The sequence below is a fragment of the Euleptes europaea genome, chromosome 3, assembly GCF_029931775.1.
Source record: "Euleptes europaea isolate rEulEur1 chromosome 3, rEulEur1.hap1, whole genome shotgun sequence".
Classification (NCBI taxonomy): Eukaryota; Metazoa; Chordata; class Lepidosauria; order Squamata; family Sphaerodactylidae; genus Euleptes; species Euleptes europaea.
The window spans coordinates 48,797,618-48,824,419 of NC_079314.1; the positions used below are offsets into that span (position 1 = coordinate 48,797,618).

General features: G+C 42.2%; 1 protein-coding gene across 1 annotated transcript in view; it reads left to right on the forward strand.

The window, feature by feature from the left end:
• The window catches only part of LOC130474782 (maltase-glucoamylase-like), a 76,009-nt gene that overhangs the window by 5,020 nt on the left and 44,187 nt on the right, over positions 1-26,802 (forward strand). The window contains exons 2-7 of the mRNA XM_056846481.1: positions 1,144-1,366; positions 2,849-2,951; positions 3,054-3,202; positions 18,523-18,691; positions 20,545-20,641; positions 23,594-23,706. Coding sequence (XP_056702459.1) covers positions 1,144-1,366; positions 2,849-2,951; positions 3,054-3,202; positions 18,523-18,691; positions 20,545-20,641; positions 23,594-23,706 — 854 coding nt within the window. The remainder of the gene's footprint in view (positions 1-1,143; positions 1,367-2,848; positions 2,952-3,053; positions 3,203-18,522; positions 18,692-20,544; positions 20,642-23,593; positions 23,707-26,802) is intronic.

Sequence of the window (26,802 nt, forward strand, 5' to 3'; positions counted from 1 at the left end):
GAATCTGTATACTAATAGCCAATTTGGCCAAATCTGAGATTTAAATCAGGTGACTGGAGCTGTGAATGGGTAAGAAAGTTCTACAAACCTGAAAAAGGCCCCAGGTTTGCAGAAATATCTGGAAAAAAAATCTGAAATCTGAGGGGTATAACACTATAGACTCCACCCTCCAAAGCCACCATTTCCTCCAGGGGACTGGGGTTACCAAATGGGGACTGAAGATCACCCAGAATTACAACTGATCTCCAGATGACAGAGATCAGTTCCCCTGGAGAAAATGGCTACTTTGGAGGGTGGACTCTATGGCATTATATCCTGCCAAGATTTTCCCTCCACAAACCTCACCCTCCCAAAGCTCCATCCTTCGTTGTACTGATGAGTGCAATGGGAATATTCTTGTCAGACTGCATCCACAGTCTGTGTATAGAGTTGATATGTAAGCTTTAAAAGGAGCATTTCTAAAAAATAAGATGATGGCGATTCCCTTTTCCAACTACCTGTACAGCACACCTTGGTTGTCTTTCAGATTGGAGCAATGTGGTGGTTGCTGAAAACCATTTTCCTATGGTCTGGACTCTACATCACAATAGTGATGTATGAAAACGCCAATCTGGCTGAAGTGTTTTGGGCTAGCACCCCCAATAGAGGGATGACGACGATATCAGTCTAGTCAAACTGAGGCCTGCTCCATACAAATGCTACCACCCTTTCGTATGAGAACCATTTCCAGTTGGTGCTGTCTAACACACCAAGAACCATGCAGTTGGGTGCTGCTCCTGGCAGAGTCATGTACCAGCACTTGAGTAAAGTTGAATTTTGTTAACCTTGATGTGACAGGGAGAATTAAGATGGTGTGGATGTCAGCTGCTAGGTTTAGTTGGGTTTTTCATTACCCAGATTTAAGGTAAAAATTGGCATTAGCTGAATACTGCATTAGTTTTGCATAATTTAATATAAACAGAACATCACCCACCATGCTAAAGTCTAGAATAGTTCTGAAGTTTCTATGGTCAACCAAGAACAACTTTCTCAAAGGGCAACAATCCTGTGTTGAGCAATTTTCCTTCTCTATAATAATTTCAGGAAAACCCTGGTTATTTTTGAGCATTTCAAACCACTAATTTTCTCTCTCCCCCATGTTAGTTCTAGCTCAAGCTTTTACTGCAAGCACTTGTCCGACATCTATCTCTGAAGACCTTCGTCAAAATTGCCATCCAGAACCCGGTGCCACTGAAGAAGCCTGCCTCAGTCGTGGGTGCCAATGGTGTGAAACAAGTAGCCCAAAAGTCCCAGCTTGCTTCTACGAAGGGGGTCAGTTCGGTTACTCTCTGGCTGGAGAGCCAGAAAAGACAGCTACAGGATGGAGGTAAATAAAATCTATGGTTCTTGCCTTCATTCTCTGTCTCTTAATATTTTCTATATTTTGCTCTCCAGTTATCTGATGGTAGTACACTTCAAATTTGTCTGATTTTCTCCAACATTTCATGACTATGTAAGAGACAATTCCTTTGCAGATGCTTTGATATGTACACAACATGAACTGCAATAGAAAAGGGTGGCTGTGTCAACTGTGCATGCAATGTTTGTACAGAGAAAAGGCTGCAAAATTATTCATTCATCTGTTCATTAAATCCCACCCAAGTGTTACATAACACAGGGCAGCTAACCTAGTAGGAGTAAAAACAAATTTTAAAGTAGCTTTAAAAAGTTTTGGAATTTTCTTTTATTCCTGAAATTTGGTATCAGCGGACTTATTCAGAAAGGGCTGCAAATTGAGATGAAAACCAGAAAACCTAGATGACTAGGCAGGTGGCATCAGTATTTGTAAGGATGATACAAATAGGCTTCTTGCCGAAGACCATAGCTTTATGGGGCTGCAGTTTCTGCACACAGGTCAGTGTGAACAGGGAGAGCCATTTTCTCCCGTGCTGGGGAATGCTGCACTCATATATCACATCGCAGATGTAGAGTGCTCCTTGTCATTGAAAAGAATGGGTCCACCTCTGCTCATCTGGAGCTCCACGTCTTTCAAGCAAATATTAAAGAAGAAGAAGAAGAAGTAGAGTTGGTGTTTATATGCCGACTTTCTCTGCCACTTAAGGGAGAATCAAAACAGCTCACAATCACGTTCCCTTCTCCTTCCCACAACAGACACCCTGTGAGGTAGGTGGGGCTGAGAGTGAGTGACTAACCCAAGGTCACCCAGCTGGCTTCGTGTGTAGGAATGGGGAAACAAATCCAGTTCACCAGATCAGACTCCACCGCTCCAAATAACCGCTCTTATCCACTACACCACACTGGAGCACAATAATGAGAAAAATGTGTTTGGATAGGACCCCTTGGTAAAACATGCACTTCTTTCAATAAAAAAGTGATCTCAGCCAGACCCATGCTGTAAAATTTGATTTAATTTTCACAAACAGAATCAAATCACAATTATTCTGAGTGAAGTGTAGTTAGATGGGGCTGGGAGTAATAATGAACAAATCTTCCTGGTGTGCATTTTTCCACTTGGAGGTGTAACCATGTGAATTATGGTTGAATGATGAAGATCTTATGCACAGAATCTTGCGTTTGAAGGTCTAGGGTCAAAACCTAGTGTAGTTAGAGATGCACTGCTCGTGTGGATTGCAAATCATGACTGAAATTTCATATAACCAACATCCTCTCTATAGGATATGTTTAGATACACAGGTTTTTTTTTTTTTTTTTTTTTGGTTAGGCCATATATTGGGTTGGAGGGTTGACTGTGGGTTCCAAAAGTAGAATGGTTTTCACTGTTCTTTGATGTTTGGTTGTTCATGAGGACAATTGGCTATGAGACTAAGTGAGTGTATGTATTTTCTAGGGTCCTTTTGTCAAGGCGTGGAACACCGTTAAACTCTGGGAATTATATTTCTCAGATAGCATTGCTCGTGGAGTTCCAGACAAAAGACAGACTCAGGTTTAAGGTGGGTAAAAGCCAGAAATAATGTCATCTATGTAACTGATACTTCTCAGCCTGATACTTCTCAATGTTTTTTGTGGTTTTGCTGGTTTTTATTTGGAAACAGATCGATGATCCTGACAACCAACGATTTGAAGTACCTCTCAACATTGAATCCCCTCCTCGTGCTGCTGCCGACACCAGCTACGACATTGAATTTGTGAATGATTCATCTCTCCGTTTTAAAATCATTAGAAAAGCCACAGGAACAGTGCTGTGAGTACAAGATATATTAAGCTGGGCCGAGGGGACGTTGTATAAGGAAGTGACAGAGCTGAGATGAGCACTATCGCTCATGCATTACTGCTTGGATCAGCAGGAAAGGAAAAAAATTCTATTTGCACTGAGCATAAGTTTTATTTGTCACCAAAATAAATTAGTCTGTGCCTTTGCTGAAAGTAGGGTTCTGTGGATGAAAATGCCATGTGTATGTGCAAATGAAGAAGGATGGAGTGTAGTCAGAAGCATGGAGTACCAGAGGCGGGGAAAGCACACTTCTGCCCATTCTTCCTTTCCATGCATTCAGTCATTGTGCAGACAAGTTGTTTGTAGGGCTACATAAGTGGAATTTAATCCATGTAGGAAACTTGTAATGTTTGAAGAGGCCCCAAGACCATGAACATAGTCCTTTAGGCTTTGAGTTCCTGTTCCTGAAATTTTAGATGGGTCTAATAGTAAGAAATATCTATAATTTCATATTTTGAGAAGGACTCTTTACCACATGCTGTGTGTCCTCTTCAGATTACTGTGTGGTTCACAAGTTAGCTACCAACCCATGGATCTCCAACATTGTTGAACCAATGGGCACTTTTGGATTGTTGTAGCGGGTGCCACTAAAAATTAATAACAAGGCAGATAGATAGGGTTGCCAGGTCCCCTCTCCTCCGGTGGGAGGTTTTTGGGGTGGAGCTGAGGCAGGGATTGCCTGCGTTCGGCCGCGCCAACACAATCACATCACTTCTGGTTTATACCCGGAAGCGCCGCATCGCAGCGGGTCTTTTACCACTCAGACTCCCCGTTTGAGTGGTAAAAGGCCCCTTGCGATGCGGCACTTCCGGGTGTAAACTGGAAATGATGTGGCACGGTGTACAGGCATGCATGCATGCTTGCCCACCAACCCTCAGCTGGCCAATGGGCAGCTGGGTGGATTGGCGGGGTTTGCCCGCCACCACTGGGCACTTGGTAACCCTACAGATAGGTCCAACCACAAAGATGATGCAAGGTTCAAAAAAATGTTAAGGGCTCCAAGGGTCACTCTTGTGACAACATATTATATATTTTATCTTCTAAGTATATTACACAGCCTCTTCTCTTATCATTAAGCATAATTTTAATTAATGAGAATTACAATTAATGAGAATTACTTATATTTGAGGAGGAAGATGATTTTGGGTGACTAGCCATTGTGGAATAGTTTAGTTGGTAATGTATTGCAAGAAAAAAAACTTTAGTTATCAGCTATCAAGTATGACAAAGAGCAATTACAAACTAGAAATCTAAAACAATGAGCAGCTTATTAAAATTAAAGCCCATTGTCTACATGGACAAACTGAAACTCTTTCATAAACTCTAATTTTAGGAGGGGAAAAATCCTGACATCAGACACAATTGACATCATAATACAGTTAAATTAAAATGAGTGTATTGATTTGTGAAAGGATTTAGTTTTGTTCATATCCAGCAAGAATGCCGTAGGGTACTGCTTACGTTCCAAAACAACTGCAGTGGTCATGTTGGAAGAAATCTGGGTCTGGGGCTCTTAAGCTGTTTGTGCTTTATTTAGTTACACATCAAGGGCACAATCTGGGAAAAGCTAGTTGTGACTAAATTAAGTGGCGGTAGAGCTGGTTGCCAAGAAACAGCAGTTCAAGGCATTGCGCCACCCAAGCCCCCTCCTCCCATTCTGTTCTGCTGGGTCAGGTGGATTCCAGAGGCAGAGGTTCTGCAGCCCACTTTGGGTCTAGCTGGGCAGCAGCATGGGCAAGCAGGGGCTCCACTTTTCCCCATGCTGCCCCTGCCCAATTGATGCCTCAAGCCGCCACTTGGGGGGTCAAACAGGCCCTGCTGCTGACTGAATGTAACACTTCTTGCTTCTTAAAACTGACTGATTTCCCAAGCTGCTGAACAAGTCTGAATTACTGAACAAGTTGTGCTAAATTAGGTTGTTGTATTAACTGTTTTAGCTATAAACTGCTTTGAGAATCTACTGTTTGCAAATGGATATCCATTCTAGCTGGCATTAGTTGGGCTGAGGCTCCCTATTAAGGAAGTATATCAAAGAGATTTGTACTCCAGGGCAACAAGATTAAACGATGCCTTCAGAAAATTATGTTTTTGACATATCAATAGAACGTACCCCAAGAGTGGTTTTATGCATATAATTTTTTCGCACATGTAAGATTAAACACGTAAAATTGCACAAGTGTTTTGTGGCAGCTAAATAGCACATTTTTAAAAATGTGAATTTGATGGCATCAATACCTTTATTTAAAAAGAGGATGTTTTGCTGCACTGTAGAAAAAACTAGGGGGCACCCTTGGATAATATGTTTAATCGGTTGCAAAACAAGACACTCATGAGCGCCTGGGAGGAAAACAGAATCATACCGTCTATATCTCCTGCTTATGTGTGTTCTTCCAAAATCTATTTATTTAAAAATAAATATTGTGACTATAATAGACAAATAATAGCTTTTACCAACAAAGAAGAGGGTGTTATGAATGAAATATTTATTGTATGAAAATACCCATACATTTTCATGTAATATGAGTGCAGGAAAATAGAAATATGCTTGACTGAGAAATGGCACATTGACACAATTAATTATTTTATTCATTAAAATATCTGTAACTCACCTTACCCTTGTGGCTCACAGTGGCTTACCATTCCTAGATTTAAAATCCATTAACCTACACCAAGAACATGCCTCCAGCTTAAACCCCACGAAAGGTCCATTAAAAATAATACATCCTTACAGTGCCACCTAGTTTTTTTGGTTTTTTTTTAAAGATGATGCCTCTCATTGCCTTCCTCAGGAACCTTGTTCTACAAGATCAGAGCAACTATAGAAATGCTGGCAGGGCTCTAGTAAATGCCAAGTAGGTAAGGTAGCCAGGCCTACCAGGGGTCAGGGACATGGGGTGGTGGTGGCCATCAGTGATGGTGTGATGTTATTTCCAAGAAAAAACAGAAGTGATGTCATGTCTAGGTAGGAATACCTGGAAAGTCTGGGGTTATTTGGCATTCCCCAGAATTAACGTCACTCCATTGGCCTAACACCTTTTTAAAAAGTTTTCTCCTGCTGCCAATTTGTTCCACTGCTGCTTGGAGAAGTGGTGGGCAACTAGGGCTGCTGGCAGGAGGCATGGCAGTCCTAAACATGCCTTATTGCTGACTTCTGCTTGAATATGCAATTTTATGCTAGGATACTGCTGCTACAATTCATAATTGTGGGCTAGGGTCGCCAGGTCCCCCCTCTCCTTTGGTGGGAGATTTTTGGATGGAGCTGGTTTAGGGATCATGCATACACAGCTGTGCACGTGATCCCTGCTCCTGAGTCGGCCTATGGATTGGTGGGCAACTGCCTGCCAATCCAAGTGACCTGGCAACACTCTCATGGGCCTAAGCCTGAGGTTAGGGAGTAGAGCGGCCTGTAGACCTCAAGTAAGCTGAGTCCTTGGGTAAAGTTTGCATTTTCCAGTCATAGGGTTGCCAACCTCCAGGTCACCATTACCAGGAGGTAGCCAGAGGGCCTTGGCCTCTATGTAGGGTTGCCAACCTCCAGGTACTGGTAATGAAAGAGTGTGTGCTGTTATTGAACTGAGCAAAAATGGTTTTGATATAACAAGCACACAAGCCACAAATAATAAGAATTAGCAGTGTCTATATCAATTTAAATTATATTATGTAAGCAACATACAACATCACAAGCCATGCATCAAAAAGCATATTACAGCATATGCTTAAATGATAAAGTACACATGTCTCCACAACACAATTTAGAACCAATGTACAATGTAAGGTGAAAGTTCCAAGATGTACAATAAACCTGAGCCAGAAAGTATCTACAAACAGTAGCTTGTCCCAAAAGAAAAAAGCGCTGTGCAGGGCATGCACAATGAAAACTTTGAAGCTGAATCAAATGCCGTACCTGCGTCTCAAAGTAGCATGTCCCAAAAGAGAAAGCGCTTGTGTGCTTGTTATATCAAAACCTTTTTTGCTCAACCTCCAGGTACTAGCTGGAGATCTCTTGCTACTACAACTGATCTCCAGCTGATAGAGATCACCTGGAGAAAATGGCCGCTTTGGCAATTGGGCTCTATGTAGGGTTGCTAGGTCCCTCTTCGCAACCGGCGGGAGATTTTGGGGGCGGAGCCTGAAGAGGGCGCTGTTTGGGGAGGGGAGGGACTTCAATGCCATAGAGTTCAATTGCCAAAGAGGCCATTTTTCTCCAGGTGATCTGATCTCTATTGGCTGGAGATCAGTTGAATTAGCAGGAGATCTTCTGCTACTACCTGGCAGTTGGCAACCCTAGCTCTATGGCAGGGGTCGGCAAACTCATTAGTCAAAAGAGCCAAGTATCAACAGTACAACGATTGAGATTTCTTTTGAGAGCCAAATTTCTTAAACTTAAACTATATAGGTAGGTACACTGTTTATTAACTTGATAAACTTTAATTAAAGTTTTAAGTCTTAATTAAACTATAGGTACACTGAATAAAACTTGATATCATACTTAATAGTGATCTTATTTATTGATAAAAATTAAATTGTAAGTCCCTGCCATTTCCCCCTCCCCATCCGGAGTCCTCGTCTGGAGGCCTGGTCTACCGCCATAAAAGCCTATTGGTAGACCTGGCCTCCGGCTGAGTCCCATTGGGAGGCCAGGTCTACCCATTGGCTTTCTTGGCAGTAGACCTGGCCTCCGGAGGCCCATAGAAGCCAATTGGTAGACCTGGCCTCTGAAGGGGGACTTTTTCCCCTCCTCGGAATCCAGAAAGCCAGTGGGTAGACATGGCCTCCCAATGGGACTCGGCTGGAGGCCAGGTCTACCAAAGGAAGCCCGCCCCGCCCAACAGCTGATAGGCGGGCGGGGGGGCAGGAACCGTCGAGCCGCCCGCCCAGCAATCGCACGGCTAGAGGGGAGGCTTTAGCCTCCCAACCATTGAGAGCAAGGGAAAGGGGGATCTGGCCATTCTTCACGGTGTGGGGGGGAGAGAGACAGCGCACCCGCTCGCCTGATCTCTCTCTCTCTCTCTCTCTCTCTCAGGCACGCCGGCTCCGCAGCCCGGCTGCCAGCGTGAACGGGCGTGAGAGCAGGGGCTCTGAACCAAGTTCGGAGAGCCGCACTCAACGGGCCAAAGAGCCGTATGTGGCTCGGGAGCTGCAGTTTGCAGACCCCTGCTCTATGGCATTGAAGTCCCTCCCCTCCCCAAACCCTGCCCTCCTCAGGCTCCGCCCCAAAAACCTCCTGCCAGTGGCGAAGAGGGACCTGGCAACCCTACCTCTATGCCCTGTTTTTGGCCACTGTGTGAAACAGGATTAAGGTTGCCAGGTCCCTCTTCACCACTGGCGGGAGGTCCTTTGGGGCAAACCCTGTGGAGGTCAGGGTGTGGGGAGGGGAAGGACTTCAATGCCATAGAGTCCAATTGCCAAAGCAGCCATTTCCTCCAGGCGAACTGCTCTCTATCGGCTGGAGATCAGTTGTAATAGCGGGAGATCTCCAGCCACCACCTGGAAATTGGCAACCATAAACAGAATGCTTGCCTAGATGGACTACTGGTCTGATCCAGTATGGCTTTTCTTATGCCCCCCCCCCCCCAAATCCTGGATAAAGATATTTCAGGACTCAGCAGAAGTTGGGCATCCTGTAAAACATTTTAAAAACAGCTTGAAAAGCAGGAGCCATTAATAAATATTATAGAAATCAAACATTTAAAAAGAAATTCACAGATTTGCAACCAGCTGCAGCCATGCAAAGCCATCGTAATCCAATAAAGAGCTGAACCGATTGTTGATCTATGAATATATTCTGGAATATAGCTAAACACATTCAACAAGCATCAACCGAGGCTGCCTGTCAGTTTTTTGCAGCTGCATTAGAATGTTTGAATAGACGATAAATTGTGTCTAACTGTAACACAAATCCTTCTATACCTGCTGTACAATTTAGGGGCCTCTGAAGATCTCACATTGTTCAGCCATTCCTGATTTTTCCAGCCTCTTTTTTGCAAACAGAAAGCCTTTTATCTCTGCCGAGCAGACTTTTATTTTTGGATAACCTTGTGAAAAATGCCTAATTCTCATTCCAATGCTGAGACTCTTCTAACAATAATATAGGGAGCTTTGTTGCCTCAAATGGCATCTTTGTAGGGATCTGTGGAGAAATTTGAAACTTTTATGAAATTTATTATTTATTTATTATATTCAACGTATATCCCGCCCTCCCCGGCTGAAGTCAGACCCAGGGCGGATTATGGTTCACCATAGCAGAGGTGATTTGAGTAGTATATGAGGCTGTATCATTCATTTGTCTTTCTGTACTGTAATTCTTGTCTCAGGTCACCTAGCATATACTTAAGCTTCTGAGACTTCTCATGGGTATCAGGGTGCTACGGTTTTTGTAAAGCACAGATGCAGGTGCTCTCTCTCTTTTGATCTATATACATGCACAGAATGTTAGTGTAGTTCTGGATGGGGTTGTATTCCCCCTAAAGGAGTAGGTTCATTGCTTGGGGGTGCTCCTGGACCCGGGCCTTCTGTTGGATAGACAGGTGGCAGCGGTGGCCAGCATGCTTTTCAACAGCTTCAGCTGGTGAGCAAGCTGTGGCTCTTCCTAGGCGGAAAAGATCTTACCACTGTGGTGCATGCTCTGGTAACATCTAAATTAATTACTGCACTGTGTGGTATGTAGGACTGTCCTTGAAGACTGTCCAGAAGCTACAGTTGATGCAGAATGCTGTGGCCAGAGTGTTGACTGGAGTGGGACCATATCCCATGGACCGTATCATTCCCATCTTGCTCCATCTACAATGGCTTCCAATTTGCTTCCAGGCTCAGTTAAAGGTGCTGATATTGACCTTTAAAGAACAATGTATGGCCTGGGACAACATACCTTAAGGACCATCTTCTCCCATATGAATCTGTATGCTCACTCTGTTCATCTTTGGAGGCACTGCTTCAGTTGCCCCCACCATCTGAGGCTAGATGGGTGGTGACCCAAGAATGGGCCTTCTCTGTCATGGCATCAAAACTTCATAACTCCCTCCCCAGGGAGATTTATCTGTCTCCCTCTATCGGTGTCCTTCACCAGTAGGTGAAGACCTTTCTGTTTTGTGTGGCATACCACCAATAAAGGTATTGGCCCTTCTTCTAGTGCTGTGTGTTAATGTGTTTTAATTGAATTTTATAAGTTTAACTATATTTTTAATTGTTTACTTTTTAAATATTTTTATGTTCACTGCCTTGTGTCCCCTGATTGGGTGGAAAGGCATGATTAAAATGTTTTAAATAAAATAACTAAATAGTGTAGAGGTTAGAGTGCTGGGCTAAGATCTAGAAGATCTGGGTCCATAGGCTGGTCACACTCTTTCAGCCTAAGCTACTTTCACAGAGTTGTTGTGGGGTAAAATGGGGATATTAAAGACCTCAGCCTGAGATCCTGGAGAGCTGCTGCCAGTCAAGAGTAGACAATCCTGACCTGGAGTAAGTAATGATCTGGCTTGGCAGAAGGCAGGTTCATGTATGTTTTCTTTTTATACCTAAGTCAAATCTCCTGATCCGAATGTACTACTCGGGATAAAAAAGGCAGTACATTGGAGGAGGACAAGGTCCTCCTTGAGAGAGCATCCATCCCTGATAAAACGCTGTTTACAGTCAGTCTTGCAGCTCCTGCCCAGGCTGTGTTTACAACCACCCAAGCTTCTGAGCATCAGATGGCACTTGGAGGTTAATAGGCCGCGGCTCTGTCACATCAGCTGAGCAGACAAAGGCTGCAGTGTCAAATTGGGCAGACATCAGAGAATGACCTCTTAGGAATATGGCAGTTAGGTAATAAGAGAACATGTCAGCGAGATGCTCTGCATATGAATAGATAACCCCCAAGCCTGTTAGGTCACAAATAGAGACTGGGTGCATTGCTTCAGCACATCTGATCCTCAGCCTGCCGCCGATCTGTAGGATAAAGGGACTCAACACCGGCACTGCAATCCTCATAGCTGGCTAATCTTGCGAAGTGCCTTTTCCCAATCCATTTTCATTGCATGTGGCTGTATTCTGAAAAAGCACTGGGAGCACAGGAAAGGTATAGATAAGGATCTGCGTTTAGTATTTACAAGCTCTGTATTTATATAACAACAATGGCACCAGAGTGAGCCAATTTGTCACCTGTGTCAGAGCCAGTGGCTTAGAAGTACAGAGGGAAGACTGACTCCCACTGTACAGGCAGGCTGGGGAAACTGAACTTGGACCAATGAATGTAGTCTGAGAGCAACTGAAGACCAGAGGTCAGGTTGAAGAAATAATATAATTGAAAGGAACCCTAAAATGCTCTCGATGAATCAGCCAACTGTAGTATCTCCTTCTAGCGAGCAGCGTTTGGTGCCAAAGCTCAGCAGAAAAGAGGCCAGTGTCTCCCTCTTCTAGTGAAGCAGCCATTAAGAACTAATTAAGTAATTAGTTCTGATTGCCACAGCCATGTTTAAGATAACATAATGAATGAAGTGCTCTTCTGGATACTGTTAGCTGGATCCAAAGCTATGCCAGTGGAGTAAGACTCCCCTGCTTTCCCTCCCCTCCTGCTTCCATTCACTAAACTTCTTGAAAGGACCCCCTGGCAGTCAAGGGACCCTCAGGAACAGTGTAGGGGGATAGGGTATCAATGAAAATCACCCTCCCCTCCTTCACCAATGGAAGTGCCATTCCAGTGGCAGAACAGTGCCTTTGGATCCCATCCCATGAAACTGGGCATGCCTTCTGTATTAAGAAACCTAGCTATTCCTCTTGTACTTCAAACAAACAAGGCTTTGTTAAACATTGCAGCCAAGAATGCCAGAAACAAATACCAAATCTAATCAAAATCTTTGCTAATTTCCAGTCTGCTGCTCCAGAGTCCATTTGTTCTCTATAGATTGCGGTTGCAAACACAGGCTCCGCTTGCTTTCTGCATCAAGGAAAAGCTATTAGAATGATTAAAAATGCCATTGTTTTAAGCTGCAGCTTCATTGGAAAGCAAAACAATTGCAGAGTGCCATTTGTACAGGCCCAATACAGCCAGTCTTATTGTTTGATTTTTGCAAAGAAAGAGATGATTTGATTTGTTTTCATTTGAATTTGGAGTTGTAGAGCTGTGATTAATACAAAAATCTGGCTCTTTTTAAATCCATAAGAGGTATCCTTTTAGGCAAAGATATATTTAGAATGAGCTCTGTACCCATTAGAGAGAATCTCAAGAGGAGAAAGGTCAATAGAGCATTGCTTAGGTATGAATAGGAGTCATGCGATTTGATCGCTCAGTATGAGGATCCGATTAGAATGTGTGAGATGTAGGTTAGGTCATTATGTTGGATCAGACCAATCTAGGTCTCATCATGGCCAGCTAAGTGACTCATAATGCCACCCTAAACTCAGTTTACACCCTTCTAAGTCCATCAAAGCCAATGGGCTCAGAACATAGAATCACAGAGTTGGAAGAGGGCATACAGGCCATCTAGTCCTGTGTAACTCCATTTAGAATGGCACCATCAGAGACATTTCCATAAGCAGAGGATGCTGATGACTTGCTGTTGGGTCAACATACATCCGGTCTCTCTGAGCTTTGCAGTTTTGGCTGTCATCATTAGTTGTCACCAAATGGAAACAAGTATTCGTCAACTATCCTTGGTGCCATAACAGCAGTTCTGCCTTGGTGAATCAGCATTGTAACTGGATGGGGGCTGCTTGGCAAATGGGGCAGAAGTGCATGGGCTTGTGCCGGTGGTCTTGCAACGAAGATACAGATATCTGTATGTACAACCTTCTCCAGAAGCAAAGAGTTCGTGTGTGTGTGTGTGTGTGTGTGTGAGAGAGAGAGAGAGAGAGAGATGGAGAGATTTAAATCAGGAATATAGCAAGGGGAAAAGTTAAAAAAACCCCTTCAGCAGCCACTGCCACACCTGATTTGCCACTAATCCTGGTTTCCTTTTAACACTTGAAAAACCTGATCAGAAACCCCCCCCCCCCACACTCTCTCCAGTTTGGTCCTCAGCATGGTCTGTTGAAAAGAAGCTAAAACATTTTGTTGTCTTTTGCGAATTAGAGAACCTGACAACAAAATATAATACAAGAACTAGAGAACGTGTCACAAACTATTCCTGAGATATTTTTTATTTGAAATATTATTCTATTTATGTTCTAGATATTTCACCTCTTTACTATTTACTCAGGATGGCTTATGTGAGGCAAGGCTTTGAAACTGCAAATCAGAATTGCATTGCATAGCAATAAACAATCTCATTCATTTGGGTGGTTTAAGTAAATGAAAACTGCAGGCATTTCAAGAAAGGCCTTGGTAACATTCAAATATCAAACTTGTGAGCATTGTTGTGATTTACTCATGTGTAATCCAAGTCTCACACTTCGGAAAGTTTTTAAAACTTCACAGCAATCCAGATAACAAAAGGGGAATTTGTTATACCTGGAACCACACAGGAAGAAAACAGATGGCTGGGTTCAATAGAAAAGTCAATGGAACGAAGCTTTAGAACCATGTGAACTTTTAATGTTCAGGGAATAAGTGCCTGTGTATCAGCACGCCTTGCTCTTCTGCCTTTCAGTCATCCATGAAATGCTCAAACTAAATTAGTTATATTCTGCCTCCTAAAAATAAACCAAGGGATTTGTTTATTTTGCACGCTAACTCACTGTTTCAGTAGGGGTATACTTTCTCCCAGTTTGGCGTGCAGATGGGAAGCCTTTCCACACATTCTCTTTACTCTGTTAAATTCCCAGGCCAGCCAAGAAGGCAATTTCTGTCTGACTTAGCCACTGCCCTGCCAGGTTCCTGAGTCAGTCATTCATCCTGATGAGAGGTTAAAAATAGGAACGTATCTTTCTAAGCCTGCAGTATGGCATTTGGAAAGAAGCACCTGTTTTCAGAAGTGATATTTACAAGCACGACTCTGGAAAGGAATAAGTATGTGCTGCTTGCATGCTCTGCTGATAACCTGAATTTGGCACACACTTCCCTAGTTCCCACAATCATTTGAGAAACCAACATGGGCCACAGAATGAAGCTGAACTTTACATTGTAATGGAACAATGATGGATAAATAAGAAGTACTGAATCAGGTGTTTGCTTCTGGGGAGAAAAACTAGAGTTAATCTTCCCTTGGGTGGGGTGTTGCCTTACCATAAATGACAATAGGAATTTGGCATGGGGCAATGAAACAAAGAGAGGGTGGGAGAGCAATTTCAACATGTGGGGGCAGCCCACTGCCAGAGGTTTTACACTCCATTTCCAATGGGGCAGAATAATCACTATGTCATTTCTATTCAAATCACTCCCGAGACGCTGTTGTGCAGAGAATGAACGTTGCATAGTGTACAAATAGGTGAATTACCATGACAACATTAACCACTTTACTTTAGAAATAAATGTCAGCATTTAACAGTGGGCCCTTCAGATATCATTGATGAGCGAAAAAAAATATTATGATTCCTGTAGTTATTAACAGGAATGCTGTGTGAGCTGATCCTGTAATGGAAGACTTTAGCCCCAAACCCCTTTTTCTAATTAGAGTAGCTTTTTCATAAGTACAATTAAACCCAGTGGTTAGTATATAGGATTTATAGCTGTTGAGCCTGGGTTCAGATCCTCACCACAGGGTCTTTAGGTTATTTTCCAGTAACATAAGTGGGCATTATTAGGAATTAAGCAGTTCATTGGATTCCTGAAAAAGTGAACACCATAAGGATTGTGGAGGAGCTGGGCACAATTGCCTTATGCCATGGATAATCATTAAAGTGTTAAACAATTAATTCTTAAGTATCCTGAGTCAGACAGGTTCAAAACATGAGAGTGGTATTCTTATGGGAATTAACATTTGCTTCTAAATTATGGGGATATTTTGGATTAGATCTGGAGGACCTCTTCTTCCTCAGATGCAGGGCCCCTTCCCCTGACTCAAAAGCCTCATTTAAAGGGCAAGGCATCCTCTGTCGGGGAAAGGCACCACCATTAGTGGAATGGATCTATTGGATCCAACCCAATAGCAACAAGAAAAAAAAAGTGCCCATATGTTGCCAGTGTTGCCAATTCATTTCCCAACAGGCTCAAATTCTCCTGGCAGCTGGCTGACAGCTGGAAATTAAACAGGTTTTAAAGGCCAGACTAGTCTGAGCTTGTCAGAGTTTGGAAGCTAAGTAGGGTCAGCCATGGTCAGTACTTGGATGAGAGACTGCTGAGAAAGACTTGGATTGCTATGCAGAGGAAGGCAATGGCAAACATCTCTGCTTTCTTGCCTTGAAAACTCCATGAGGTAGAACTTCATAGGGTTGCCATAAATTGGTTGCAATTTGATCATACTTAATTATTATTATTAACTTTTCTGCTCTGCTGACCTTTTAACCATTATAACAGGAGCCTCCATCAGGGAAAGAGAGGGCAACCTTCCCAACTGTTAAGGAGAAAAGATTTGATTTGCATTAGCTATCTCAGTTATTAAAGGGAACCAACATTTTTCTAATCTGCTGTTATATAAAATAACAGTATGGGTTTGTTTGTTTTTTGTCACAGACTCTTTATAAAAGCACATTCTCTTTAAGATCTTATATCTGATGCTTACATAATCCAGGTACAGTTTGGGGAAAAGCTGGAAATTTTTACTCAGATTTGAATCCATTTTGCTGGCAAAGTTCTTTGTTCTCCCTTAAGGGGAAGTTTCCACCATAAGACATTCTTTGGTGCATGGCATGTGGCAACTCACTGAAAACCAGATTATCTGCTCATATGTAATATTTGCCCCAATTTCTGATCTGTCAGACTGGTATGAACACCAGTGGTGAAAGGATTTAATACAAAAGCAATAAATAGCTGTGGTAATTGAGTCATTTGGGTACAGAGAACATTCCACTTAATTTATCTAATGGCTAATTTGATCTTCCACTTCATTGTATCAAAGGCCCTAAAAGTGAATAATTCCTGTTAAGAGAAATGCCAGTTTCTTCCTCTAGACAACTTTTGTTTAATTTATGTATCAAATCCACAACTCAATAGGAGAAAGCCAGCCATATATAAATATGTTGTTTAACTCAAAGGGTTGGGCCAGCCAGCTTTTTCACTCAGTCTCACCTAATTCCCCTTCTTAACTCCAGCCCCCCTGTCTCGCATGCATGTAGGTCCCATGTAGGATTGTGCATATATACCCAAACCGAAAATAAACCTGAAATTAGCCGTTTCAGCAATATTTGGGTTTCGACCTGGGAATCTGCCTGAAGCCAAATAGGCGATTCCTGAAAAAGCTTTCCGGGTTTGGGCTCTTCGTCTTTGCTCAGATGCACAGCTCTGTGCTTTCTCCCAGTTTTCTATCTTTGACTGGTTTTGTTAGGGCCCCACAGTTGGGTCCCTTTTGAGGTAGGGGCCATGTAATCAGAGTCAACTTGGTCTGACCAAACTATCCATCACCATTCAGTGGAGTGAGTTGGATCAAGATAGTCTGGAGGCAGACGGGTCACTTAAAAGTCGGGACTCACCCAGTCCTGTCCGGAGGGATATACCCTCCAACTAAAAAGCACCAACTTCAACAGCTGCTGAACAGGCTTCGTTCTGAAGAAGACTACTCACCCATATGGATGAGCAATCTCCTTCACGAGAGCTGCCTTGATCATGACTTCGGCTTGCTCTGATATCCCTCCCCCACGAAAACCTGCTCTCAAACTAAAGGTTGCTCCGACTAGAGGCTTCGTCTCCCCACACCATGACCATCTCTTGAAATCAGAGTTTTGATGACTATAATAAAGGACTGTTCACAGGATGTCATTTGCCACCCAAAGGAATGTTTTCCGTGCCTTATTTTTCTTGCATGTAAGCCTTTTTCCTCAGTTTGAAAGCTGATTTGCATGGATATCATGCTATGCACCCCAGATACGAAGGGAGATCCCAGACTTTGAGGTGCCAGCCTGCCAATTGGTTCTTTCCACCAGTCCTCAGCAATGCTGAACTTCTGAATCTGAAAACCAATTGACAGCTTGGCTTGCAAATGCCTGGAGAATGGGGGTGGCCCCTTTGCGGGCCCATAAAATTGGACCCCCTGTCCCAACGTTCACCAAACTTCAGTGTCCATCTAAGGAGAGTCCCTTGCCACTATGCTGCAAATTTGGTGACTCTACCTCCAAAAATGCCCCCACAGGAGCTTCGAAAAAAAGCCCCACGGACTATAAAGAACCCAAATTTTTTGGTAAACCAGGAAATAAAGCCAAAATACCCCTTTACCAGTATGGGTAACTCAAACCTCAAACCTCTGTACCACACTGGCTTTCATGGGATGGCTGTTATTGAACAGTAGCAAGCAGTTGGGCCTGGGTGAGTCATGCAAATTGCATGGTATCAAGTTGCTCAAGGTTGCTACCAGATCTGGCTCTGATGAGTCCTCCCTCAAAGGTGAAAACAGCCCTGGAAAGTACTCTCCCCATGCCCTTTAGTGACAAAAAACCAAGCCTTGAAATATGTTCTTTTCAGCAGCAGATTCCAACTAAAAGGATCAGGTGGTAAGTTATATGACCTCTTTCATTCTTTAAAAAAAAAAGTACCAAAGCAGCAGATGATCATGGAAACATGGGCTGTAAAAAATGCACAAAGGAATGGGAAGTAGACCTTTCCCCACAAACTTTCCCATGGCAAGAAAGAGTGACTTTTGCACTCAATCTTGGACCCCATAAATGTTCTTTACAGCTACAGGTTTATATTGTGGCCAAGGCCAAATAGAATACTTAGATGCCTTTGGCTTTATGAAAAATGAGAACAAAACTCTTCTTTCCAATGCCTCAAGAAATGTTAATCATGTTTTGGTTTACTGGACCTTCTATCAATTGACTCAATAAGGTCCTCAGAACTTTAGCTGTATCAACATATCTTTATTCACCTACAGCTCTGAATTCTTTGATTGCTGTAAATTCTAAAAATGAATGTGGGACATACTGAAAAAAGGAACTAAATCCACCAAAACAACAAGGATAAAAGATGTCTAATTAATTAAGCATATGCTCTTATTGTTAGTGACATTCTAAATGTCACTGTGTGCTTTTGCAATTTGTGAACGACCCACAGGGCATCAGAGTGATCGGAGGAAAATCACAGAGATATTTTGGGGAAAGACTGCATATTATATCTCAGTTTCAGCAAGAATCACTTCTCTTTTATCAAGCATTTCAAAATGTATTTATTCTTTATAGATCAGGTTTGCATTCATTACTGTAAAAGACATCTGAGTCTGCTGTGGTCTTTATGAATATCAGTTAAAAGCAACTGAGATTAATTTAGGCTCTCTCTGTGTTTGACATAGGTGGGACACCTCTCTTGCAAACCTGATTTTTGATGACCAGTATCTTCACATTGCAACTAAGGTCCCATCCAAGTCTGTATATGGGTTTGGTGAACATCAACATCCATCCTTTAAGCACAATATGAATCATATTACCTATGGGATGTATGCTAGGGACCAGTCTCCAAAGGTAAGTTATTTACATGTGCAACCCTAAACAGATTTGAATTCTTCTAAGCCCATTGACCTCAACATAAGAACATGCTGGATCAGACCAAAAACCCATCTAGTCCAGCGTTTTGTTCACATAGTAGCCAACCAGCTACCTCTAGGAAGCCCACAAGCAGGATTGTAACTCTGCTTAGAAAACTTTCTGTCTATTGAATGATCAAGCCATATTTCTCTGTTTATTCAAGTGTCTCCTTAGAACTACTTCTAAACTAAAACCTTTAATCCAGAGTTTTTTTAACTGTGCTGAGCTTGTGAGCACTTTTGGAATCTTAAGAACAGTTTGTGGGCACCACCACAAAATGGTTGCCATCGGAGCTGGATCCAATCACAAAATGTTGAGTGATTCCAAGCCAAGAGTCCTCCTACAATGGGGCAGCTGTTTCCAAATGGGTGCTTCCTGCAGACACAAGGGTCTCCTGAACTCCTGGGGGACTTCTGAAGCACCTTCTGATCCAATGGGGTGAAGGAAAGACAGGATTGTTCCTTTGTTTGCGGGGAAAGATGCTTTGGTGGAGAAGGAAGTAAGAACCAGGAAATACATTGGTGGGTTCCAATGATGCCCATTGATGCCACATTGGGGAAAGGTCACTGCTTTAAACCACCCTCACAGCTTTACTAATTAGTTATGCCTCCCATACCATTTCCACTCTACTCTTTATCCAGTCACACCTTCGAATTGTTCATCTCATTTAGGGTCATTTCACAATACCATTTGCTACTTCACATGATTTGCATGCTAAGGTAAACATGAGATTCATTCACCTTTGGATTTTGAAGCTTCTGCTGAATCTGGAGGTTCGTGCTGGGAAGCACTCCTGAGAAACTGGGGATAAATATAAGGGGTTTGATAACGTTATGAACAATTCTTAATGGGGTGTGTGTCCCCACATCATCTTCTTATGGAGGAGGTCACCCTTTAATAGACTGTGTCTTGTACAAGTCAGTTTTAAAATAAACTGCAAACCTTCTTAGGGAGGAACTCTGCGCCAATTCATTGCTTTGTACAGCGGCTAAAACAATGCTGGACCAACATTACCATTTCATTAAAATGAAATGTAAAGTTCAAGCAATAGCCAGTGCTTCAGTACTCAAAATTGATTATCAGTAGCAAAGGTTGTTAAATGCATAAAATACTGAAAGAAAGGATGCTATAACAATGAAATATCCCCCCTCTCTTTAAAATGTACTGGCTGTTACCGCACTAGGTATTCCCAGCGATGTATCAATAGTTTGGAAATGTTATAAAAAACATTGCTTTAAGGGTTTTTGGATGCCACGGCTAAAAAATGGTTGGAAGACGTCTTCACAGCTAAAGGGGCCAAACAAAGTACGAACAGTATTTTTTATAACATTTCCAAACTCTTAATACATCACTGGGAATACCTAGTGTGGTAACAGCCGTAGATATAGGGTGGCAATGATACCAGAGCCTACTCCTTGTGAGAGTGACAGTTATCAGTAAAGACAGCTCCTGATGTTTTGTTGTCCTGGATTTAGTAAAGTACTTCTGTACAAATATAAGGTTGTATCTATTCTCAGGCATGTCAGCAGCATTTGGGCCTCTATTGCAGTCTGTCATCTTTCTAGTAAGCCCAAAAATGCAAAGTCTGTGCAAAAGAAACATTTTGGCTGCATCTCAGAGATCATATGCATAAATGACTTCTTATCCATTTCCCCCCATTAGATTGAAAAGGAATCTCAAGTGAGCACTTGGTGAAATAAATTTGTTTCCTGCACACAGATTTCTTGTTGTAAGAGCTGATGAAAAGCAATAGAAAAAGTCACATCTAATTTACTTTCTTGGTATTTCAGATGTATGCAAATCTGTATGGAGTCCATCCTTTCTACATGTGCATAGAGAATGATGCAAATGCTCATGGGGTCCTTTTCCTAAATGCCAATGCACAAGGTAATAAGGGGTTGATAATAATGAAGACTGGATAGTTGCTAAGGCTACAAGTCCTATAATCATTTTGCTTTTAGAAATCACAGGGATATGAAGGTGGTTTATGAATAGATTGTGTCGAGTCCTACAGAGTGCACTACTGTGTGTCTGCTCCAACACATCCTCCTATTGAATCCTGTCGAGCTGAGCATGATATCACTTACTTCTGAGCAAGGGTGTCGAAGATGGCAGCAGTATAGACTCTTCCCACATTGGGAAATCTGATGCACATGTCTGCATGCACAGGCTTTCCCATTTAGAGGAAGGAAGCTGGCTGCATATGCTGAAGCTCACCTGGAACATTGTACCCAGGTGTTAGGCTGTTTCCACATAGTGATGGGGCTCTTGCTACTGCGAATACAGAGGCATTCACAGTGGCAAAGGAGCTTCTGCAGGGGCTATGGCTCAGTGGTAGAGCATCTGCTTGGCATGCAGAAGGCCCAGGTTCAATCCCCGGCATTTCTAGTTAAAGGGGCCTGGCAAGTAGGTGATGTGAAAAAGAGACCCTGGAGAGCAGCTGCCCGTCTGAGTAGACAGTACTGACTTTGATGGACCAAGGGTCTGATTCAGTATAAGGCAGCTTCATGTGTTCATGTGCATGATTGGTTTTCCTGTACTTCCCTGCCCCAGCTCCCACAACAGCTGCCATTCTCCCCTGCTGCAGTATCACTGGAGGGTTGTTTTGGATTTTTTTTCCTTAACAAGTAATTGGCACACCTCTGTAATATTATAGAGATGTATCAATTACCAATTAAGAATCTCCCCACCCCCAGCCCTCTGGTGACATGGGAAGGGAAATCACCATGTGGGACAGAGGCATGAAAAATGGCACCAGTGTGGAGGGGACTGGGAAAGATCTCTGCTTTCCTATCCACGTGTCATTTACCCCAGCTTTGCTGCAATCTTGCAAAATTTCATAGGAAAGCAGGGTTTTTTTTAAAGAATTTTTATTATTTTCCATTAAATCATATATAAGCTTTTCAACAAATATTCAAAAATAACTCCATAGACATTCAAAAACAACTCCATAGACATTCTTAACAAAGTATAGTGTTGAAAATATATCATTAAGTAATTAAATAAATGAAAACTTCCCCTTCATCCTCCTCCATCTTTCTATTTACTTGTTTAGTCCTTTGCATTTAGAATTCTAATCTTAATGTTATTGTATATTATATCTAGCAATAATCTGCTTGTTGCATACTAATTTCTTCATTACAATCAAGGAAAAATATTATATATCATTTACAAATTTTAGTTAATGAATATTATATGTAATAATTAAGAAGAAATTAAAATTAACTATTGAATATAAAGACTTTATTGAATATAAAGACTTCCGGAGGAAAGCAGGTTTAAGCAGCAAAGCCCAGGGAAAACTGGAAATATACCGTGCTGCTGTGTGGAAGTGGGAAACAAACCTGATTCATGTTCACAGCCAAGCCAGACCAACACACTGGCATAGAAGAGACCTGAGTGTATGTGATGATCATAGATCACCTTACAAAATAGTTAGAACACCACATACGGTTCATACAGTGAATGGGCAAAGAGTTGTAAAATAATAGACCTTGTCAATCTCCCAAAGAGTAGGATGGTTTGTTAGAGAGTACTGGAAGAAAATCAAAGGCTAGTTTTCATCCCAGATTAATTGATCCAGAACTAATCTTGCTAACACTTTCTAAGAGTCGATGTATGTCTAGAAAAGTGTTAGTTGGAATCTCCTACATAAAAAAAATATCTCTTTTCAGTGGTGGTATTTTAACTTTGCGAATATTATATCACCAGATTCCAAAAGACTCATTCTCAGGTGCCCGGGAATTGCAATAAACCATTCAAAACTGCTGGCCTCTTGTTATTGTTAAATGAAGCAAAATGTGACTCTTTGACTAAAAGCATGAATAACTGTTAAAAATAGATGCACATAAAGAGAAAAAAAAACCCTGAAGTTGATAGAAATTTCCTCAGGGGTTGGTGCAGTTGAAACAAGCCAATTTAGATTTGTCCTGTATTCTGTTGATGGAGAATAGCTTTTCCCGTTACCATGGTCACCTTTACTGTATTAATCTCACACTCTAATTTTTGAAAAGGAGGCATCTTTCCTAAAGCTATGAACACTATTTCTTAGGCAGGTTATAAAAGAGGCATGTTTTTGCAGCCGGGTCTATATTTAAGCCTGGTTGAAGTGTCTGGAATTACTGGATATTTTAAAAGAAATGGAATCTTTAAATCATTTTGTGCTTGAGAAATTTCAAGTCAAGTCCTCCCTTTTCATAAAGCCCTCCCTGTCGTATTCATTGTACTTTTAAAGGTAAAGGTCCCCTGTGCAAGCACCGGGTCATTCCTGACCCATGGGGTGACGTCACATCCTGACGTTTCCAAGGCAGACTTTGTTTGCGGGGTGGTTTGCCAGTGCCTTCCCCAGTCATCTTCCCTTTACCCCCAGCAAGCTGGGTACTCATTTCACCGACCTCGGAAGGATGGAAGGCTGAGTCAACCTTGAGCCGGCTACCTGAAACCAACTTCCGTCGGGATTGAATTCAGGTCGTGAGTAGAGCTTTTGACTGCAGTACTGCAGCTTAACACTCTGCGCCACGGGCTCCTCATTGTACTTTTATATGAGCCAAAGCTGGTTTGTATCAGTGCCAGTTTCAGTCCAGTGAAACCTTGGCCGTGCTAAATATCTTGCACATGCTCAATAGAATGAATGGGTGGGACTATGGCATTAAGTGCCTAACAGTGCAATCCTGTGCAGAGTTATTTCAATCTAAGCCCATTGATTTTAGTGAGTTTAGCCTGGAGGAGCTCTGTATAGGACTGCACAGTGAATGAGCAGCTTCTCGATTAATAAACGGGTTATGGATGCACTGGGATGCTTGGTTCTGATGCCATGTCAACTGCATTGTCTGCTTCCAGATGTCACTTTAGGTCCAGAGCCATCTTTGACATTCCGCACCACTGGAGGAGTCCTTGATTTCTATGTTTTCCTTGGCCCAACCCCTGAAAATGTAGTCCAGCAATACACAGAGGTAAGTTGCAAAATCTATTAGGGCAAGAAAGTGAAGGAAATGTGTGACTTGTAGGCACAAAATTTGGCCATGCATTTGTACATGGGTTTACACTACAGTTTTGACGATGAAGCAGAGCACATAAGATTGGATGAGCTGTCTGTTAAAATCACTCCTCCTGCAAACACTGGACAATGATTTATCATGTGTCCTTAGAAACCTGTTGGAAAACATTTATAGCATCCCTTATTAAAATCCTATGAATTTTAATAGAGGCTTTCCTTAGGAAATGGGAAAATGCTAAAGGAACTATAAGATGCTGAAAGTAACATCATCTATAAACGTCTTTCTGAATTTTAACTATTCTATTGCAGGGATTCCATTTCCTATAACATGATTACGCCTGAAGTTACTGTGTTACTGTGTTGCTAAATATTAATGCTTATCAGACAAGCATCTGAATGGTTCTCAAGGATGCATATCTGAAATAACAAATATTGAAATGATTTATTTTCTCCCTATTCTACCCCAGGCGTAGAACCAATATGAAGTCTGAATTTGTTTCTTCTTTCCTTCTGCTGCTCACTCCCTTCCCCCCAAGACACTGGCCATTATGCATTTTCACATTGGCAAAGGGGCCTGAGAAAATTGCAAGATGGTAGACCATTTTATAGATATTCAATAATAACAGTGTTCACCATTGATATAGCATTTCATGAGTGCACATCATATAGTCAGTATTCCTCACAACAAGCCCTTAAATTTAAGCATTATTGTACATGAGGACAAAGAGAAAGTAGCTCAGCCAATGCCACCTTCATGGCTAAGGTGAAATTAGAACCTGGCTCACGCGCATTGCTGTTACCCTGCAACAGCTGTCATACAGCCTTAAAGGCTTGCAAGCGCACACCCATGTCTATATCTAAAAATAAGTGGAGGTGTAAAGTGAGAGGGAGAATCTCCACAGCCTCTGCAGAGAGTAGACCTGAGGTGTGGCTCCTCCTGGGCTCTTCATGTTCAGAGATCCTTTGCCAAGCTGGTTGCATAAGCTGTATTGTTTACTTTTTACTTATAAAGAAAATGTATAGGCTGTTTCTGCAGAGAAATTTGTTTGAGAAAGCTTATCATATAAAACAATTAAAATGACCAACCCTCAAAAAACTAACTCAGTCAGCCAAAACATCTCATTCCAGCAGCCCCAAAATCAACAGCCCATCAGGATAAGAGCACCATAAAAGTAGGCCAAAACTCAGCATAAAATAAGGCGGAATGCAGGCCATAAAACCATTAAGAGAGATTAAAATAACACACTAAAAGGTGGTATATGGCTCTGTTAAAAGCCTGGGCAAACAAGAATATTTTTTTCACATTACATTTATAAGTACTGTCAGGCGTGACAGTGATTCATGGGGATTTGTCCATTTCTTTAACATAAGAAGTGGCCCTTGTGAGAAAGGCAAGAGGATAAGCATCTCTGGGGATCTCCAAGAGTTGAACAAAATCAGGTGGTGTCACTAAAACAAACTAACAAGTTAATGGTCACAGACAGAGTTGCCAGTTTCCAGCTGGGGCCTGGAGATCTCCCAGAATTACAACTGGCATCCAGATGACAGAGATCAGTTCTTCTGGAGAAAATTGCTGTTTTGGAGGTGGACTCTGTGGCATTATTCCCCACTGAGGTCCCTCCCATCCCCAAACCCTGCCCGTCCCAGGCTCCATCCTCAAAATCTCTAGGAATTTCCCAACCTGGACGTGGCAACCTAGGATTGCCAAGTCCCTCTTCACCACTGGCGGGAGGTTTTTGGGGTGGAGCCTGAGGAGGGCAAGGTTTGGAGAGGGGAGGGACTTCAATGTCATAGAGTCCAATTGCCAAAGCAGTCATTTTCTCCAGGTGAACTGATCTCTATCAGCTGGAGATCAGTTGTAATAGCAGATCGCCAGCTAGTACCTGGAGGTTGGCAACCCTAGTCACTGAACAGCCAATAACTGCCATCCTGTATGAAAAATTGAGAGGACAGATGTGAGGTTGAAGAGCTGTGAAAAGATAATGTTGATTTTTTAAAAATTGTGACAATTGGTTAGATGATGCAAAAAGCTTGTACTTTACTTTCTTTGACTTCTAGTGGATAGGGTTTGTTACTTTCTCCCCCCCCCCCCCCGGAATTTGAACAGATGCAGCTGTTCCTAACACCCAGATCCTTCAAATGTGCCTGTTCTGTTAGAACAAAAGTTATGTTATGTTAAAGATTTAAATAATTGACATAAGACAAGCAAGCCCAAAGGACATGCTTTAAAAAACAACAAGGTTCTTCAAATGTCGGCAGTTATTTCACATACATACAGCTCTCGTCGATGGGCCCATTCAAGTCTGTAAATTGGTGCAGAGACATAGCCATAGTTATATATTGCTTCTACTCCATTACAACTTTCTGTTGTCTGCCTGCTATGGGAACATTAATTCTGTGTTGGTGCTATACCAGTTGTTGTGTGATAATGGCAAATTTTCTCAAAATTGCCCATATTGAGAAAGAGCCTTGGTCTTTCTTTCTATTGTATGTGCTGACTTTAATAAGAAACCTTCAGATTTTCACATCAGTCTAAGTGAAATCCTAATCAAATTGCAGAACTTTAAGACCCCCCCCTCCCCCCGGTGATGTCCGAAATTATGATTTCCCCAGCTCAGCAGGGAAGTAGCAACTGAAAATAGTAAGTTAGGTCTTGCTCTCAGCTGGTAACCCATTGGCAGCTTAAATTCTACCCTTGTTTCTGTGGAAATATAGGGTGGAGCTGTAAAAATAGCCTAAGCACTACCTAAGATTTCTTAAATAAATATGTGAGGGCTTAACTGTAACGGATATTGGCCCATGCCCTCAGCTTCTCTGTAAGTCTCTGTGGGAAGCCTAGGGATGTGCGCTGAGGTAATTTCACAGCGAAATTATTTCTGAAGCCAACATCCTGGAGTTTTTAAATGTCTGGTTCTATTATTAGAACAGTATTAAACCAGTGGGTGACGACTGGAGATTTTATATTCAAGAAATGTGCCTGTTGGGAAATACAGTGTTTAGATCAGACCTGGTATGACTTTTCATCCCCATCAAATCAGTCACATTTTACCTC